General features: G+C 36.4%; 1 protein-coding gene across 1 annotated transcript in view; it reads right to left on the reverse strand.

Moving 5' to 3' along the window:
* LOC106476033 (stabilin-2-like) overlaps positions 1-3,216 on the reverse strand; it is a gene marked incomplete at both ends in the record, with an annotated part of 23,170 nt that overhangs the window by 14,252 nt on the left and 5,702 nt on the right. The window contains one exon of the mRNA XM_013936703.1: positions 1,353-1,745. Coding sequence (XP_013792157.1) covers positions 1,353-1,745 — 393 coding nt within the window. The remainder of the gene's footprint in view (positions 1-1,352; positions 1,746-3,216) is intronic.

Below are 3,216 nucleotides of genomic sequence, written 5' to 3' on the forward strand. Positions count from 1 at the left end.
GATAGTCAACATGGTTTCACTATGGGAAAATCTTGCCTTATAAATCTTTTGACAATCTTTGAAAAGGTTACTGCTTATGTAGATAAGGGTAAGAGTGTAGATTTGGCGTATCTGGATTTTCAGAAAGCTTTTGAAAAAATGACACACAAAAGGCTTGAAAAAAATTATCTCTATAGGTGTGGGTGATAAGTTAGCTAATTGGATAGAAGAGTGGCTGGATGGAAGAAAGCAGAGGGTTATTACAAACTGAGTTCAGTCAAACTGGATTAATGTAGCAAGTGGGATACCTCAGGGCTCAGTCTTAGGACCTTTGCTCTTTTGGATTTACATCAATGACAAAGAAGAAAGAAGAGTCAATAAATTACTTAACTTTGCAGATGATATTACGGTCTTGGGTGTTGTTAGCAGTGAAGAGGATGCTGCTAATTTACAAAAGGATTTAGATCATTTGGCGAGCTGGGAAAATAAATGGCAGATGGGTTTTAATTATAACAAATGCAAGATAATGCATGTGGGCTACCATGATTTAAATTATAAGTATAATTTGGATGGGAATAACTTTAACATTGCTATGAAGGAAAAGGATCTTGGTGTAATAATCGATCAGTCTCTAAAGCCATCCAAGCAATGTGCTGTTGCTAGTGGTAAGGCAAATAAGATTTTAGATTGTATCTACAAAAATATTGAATACAAGTCTAAGTGGTTATAATTTCATTGTATAAGTTACTGGTTAGATCACATTTGGAATATTGTGTTCGGTCTTGGGCTCCTTACCTTACGAAAAACATTGAATTGTTGTAAAGGGTTCAGAGAAGAGTTACTAGAATGGTGCCTGGGAAGGAGGGGTTGTCAATACGAGGAGAGGTTGAAATCTCTCTCTTTTTTTTTCAAGAAAAAAAAAAAGAAGAGTTAGGGGGGATCTGATTGAGATGTTTAAGATTGTAAAGGGAATTGATAGTGTTGATGCGTCATCTTTTTTCATACTTAACAGTGAAAATAGTAGGACTAGGGGACACAATTATAAAATTTGGCAGGGTAGGAGTCATCTTCTGTTAAGACAATTATATTCTTCTAACAGGGTGGTTGGCCTTTGGAATGGGTTGCCTTCCGATGTTGTGGAGACATAAATTTAAGTGAAATTAAGAAAAAGCTTGATAAGCATATGAATGATAATAAGGGCTGGCTTTAAGATTTTTTTTTTAAATATATTTGTTAATAGTTCAGTTTAAAGAATGGAACAGCCAAGATGGACTAATAGGTCCCATGTTGTCCCAAAACGTTATGTTATATGATTTAAATTCATCGAATCTGCTGTATGATTTAAATTCAGTCCAATTTCCTATATTACTTACTTTCTGGAACACACTTGTAACCATCTCCACTGAAACCACTATTGCACTCACACACATACTCCCCATACTGGTACACACAGAGGGCATTTTCGTCACAGTTGTTAGCCACATCACATGTACTGGGAGACTCTTCTTCAATGCAAACAACACCATCACCTGTGTATCCAGGGTTACATTGACACTGGAATTTCTGTGCAGTGGGATTGAAGTTACAGGAGGCATGGGAGTCGCAGTAGTTCACGATTCGACAGTCCTCACCAATGCCACCCACATGCTGGCAAACATAACCATCTCCTTCAAAGCCAGCCTTACATCGACAAACAGGGATGCCATTGGGCCCAAGATCACATTCAGCATTAGCATCACAATTTAGGTCATTACAGGTCAAGGTTCCTGAAGTAAAAATAATGTTTCATCATCCACTACCTTAAGTTTTTTATATAACCTACTACCTGAAAGTATCATCCAACTCACAACATTTCTTAAATAATCCACTGAAAAAAAGGTAACTGCTATATTTTAGTCCAAAGAATACAGTAAAGAATATTTTACATATTATATCAAACAACACTGAAGAAAGCTTCTGTTTTACTTCTAAAGACTAATCCAAATAGTTTTTTGTTTCAAGTATTACATACAAGAATGGTTTTTGTTATCTAAAGCAATAGTTTTATTTTTCTTCTTAACTCACTAAAGTTAACATTTTCCTAAACTGAAAATGTATTTCCAATAGATATTTATCTCCTCTCACAAAATAGCTTTCTCAACTTGTACTGCCCTCTATTGGTACAAATTTTCGATTGCCACTAGCCTTGCTACTCCCACTGCATACTAACATGAAATGATCATGCATCAACTTTCCACCAATAGGAGTGCAGCACTACCCCTATCATACCCAGAGCCCTCTCTAATCATGCACATGATAATCATTTCGAGATTGGTCATAACTAACCAAAAAAATCACATCAGAAGTAGGAAAGGTGGGTGGAAAATGTGAGAGAGGGTAAGCATCTGTTTGAAATACATTTTCAGTTTAGGAAAATGTTAACTTCTGATTTATCTTACCTTCTCTCACAAAAAGCCATAATCCCACATTGTACTGGTGGAGGACCAGTGAGAAGATTATCCCCTTTAGGAAAGACCATAAGGTGTGAGAAGGAATTAAAAACAACATACCAGTGAGAGTCCATACCACTTCTGTGGTTCTTTGCCTTTTAGTAATGTGTCACCAAAATGCAAAGGGTGGGTAGTTGGAGGGGTCCCAAAAAAGTACAAAAATAATGGGACCCCTGTTGTAGAGTGGCTAGGGTGGAACAGACCATAAATGGGAGTTCAACCTCAAACAACACATGGCAGCATCTGAAATTTTACATCAGGTCCATGTAGGAAGAGGGTCTTCTACCTTTCACCTCAAAAACTGGTACTGGTAGGGAAGAGGGGGGCTCCTGTACCAAGAACCCGCCTCCACATGTTAGATTAACAACTTCTAATATAAAGAAAAGCCAATGTATTTTGGTAACACTACATTCCAACAATGGTTTTTACGTCACATCGCTTAGCTACAAAAGTATAACCTAATATTATTGTTAGTCTATGTACTGAAAGTATAAAATGAAATGTATAGACAACAAGACTGGAAAAATATTTGTGGATTTCTTAGAGTTTCCATTGATTAAAGAGGTTTTTTTTTTATCAGAAATGTTTGTGATACACAGTAATGTGCAAAAGTGTTAGGACAAGAGAATATTTATTGATTCTTTCCATTTTATGGGACTAATTTTTCCATGCCATTACAGAATGTAAGTTTCAACACTATGGTAGTATTTCACTGATCCCTGTTGACAATTGAATGAAACAGGGTGAG

The sequence above is a fragment of the Limulus polyphemus genome, unplaced genomic scaffold (genome assembly GCF_000517525.1).
Source record: "Limulus polyphemus unplaced genomic scaffold, Limulus_polyphemus-2.1.2 Scaffold9672, whole genome shotgun sequence".
NCBI classification, from domain to species: Eukaryota; Metazoa; Arthropoda; class Merostomata; order Xiphosura; family Limulidae; genus Limulus; species Limulus polyphemus.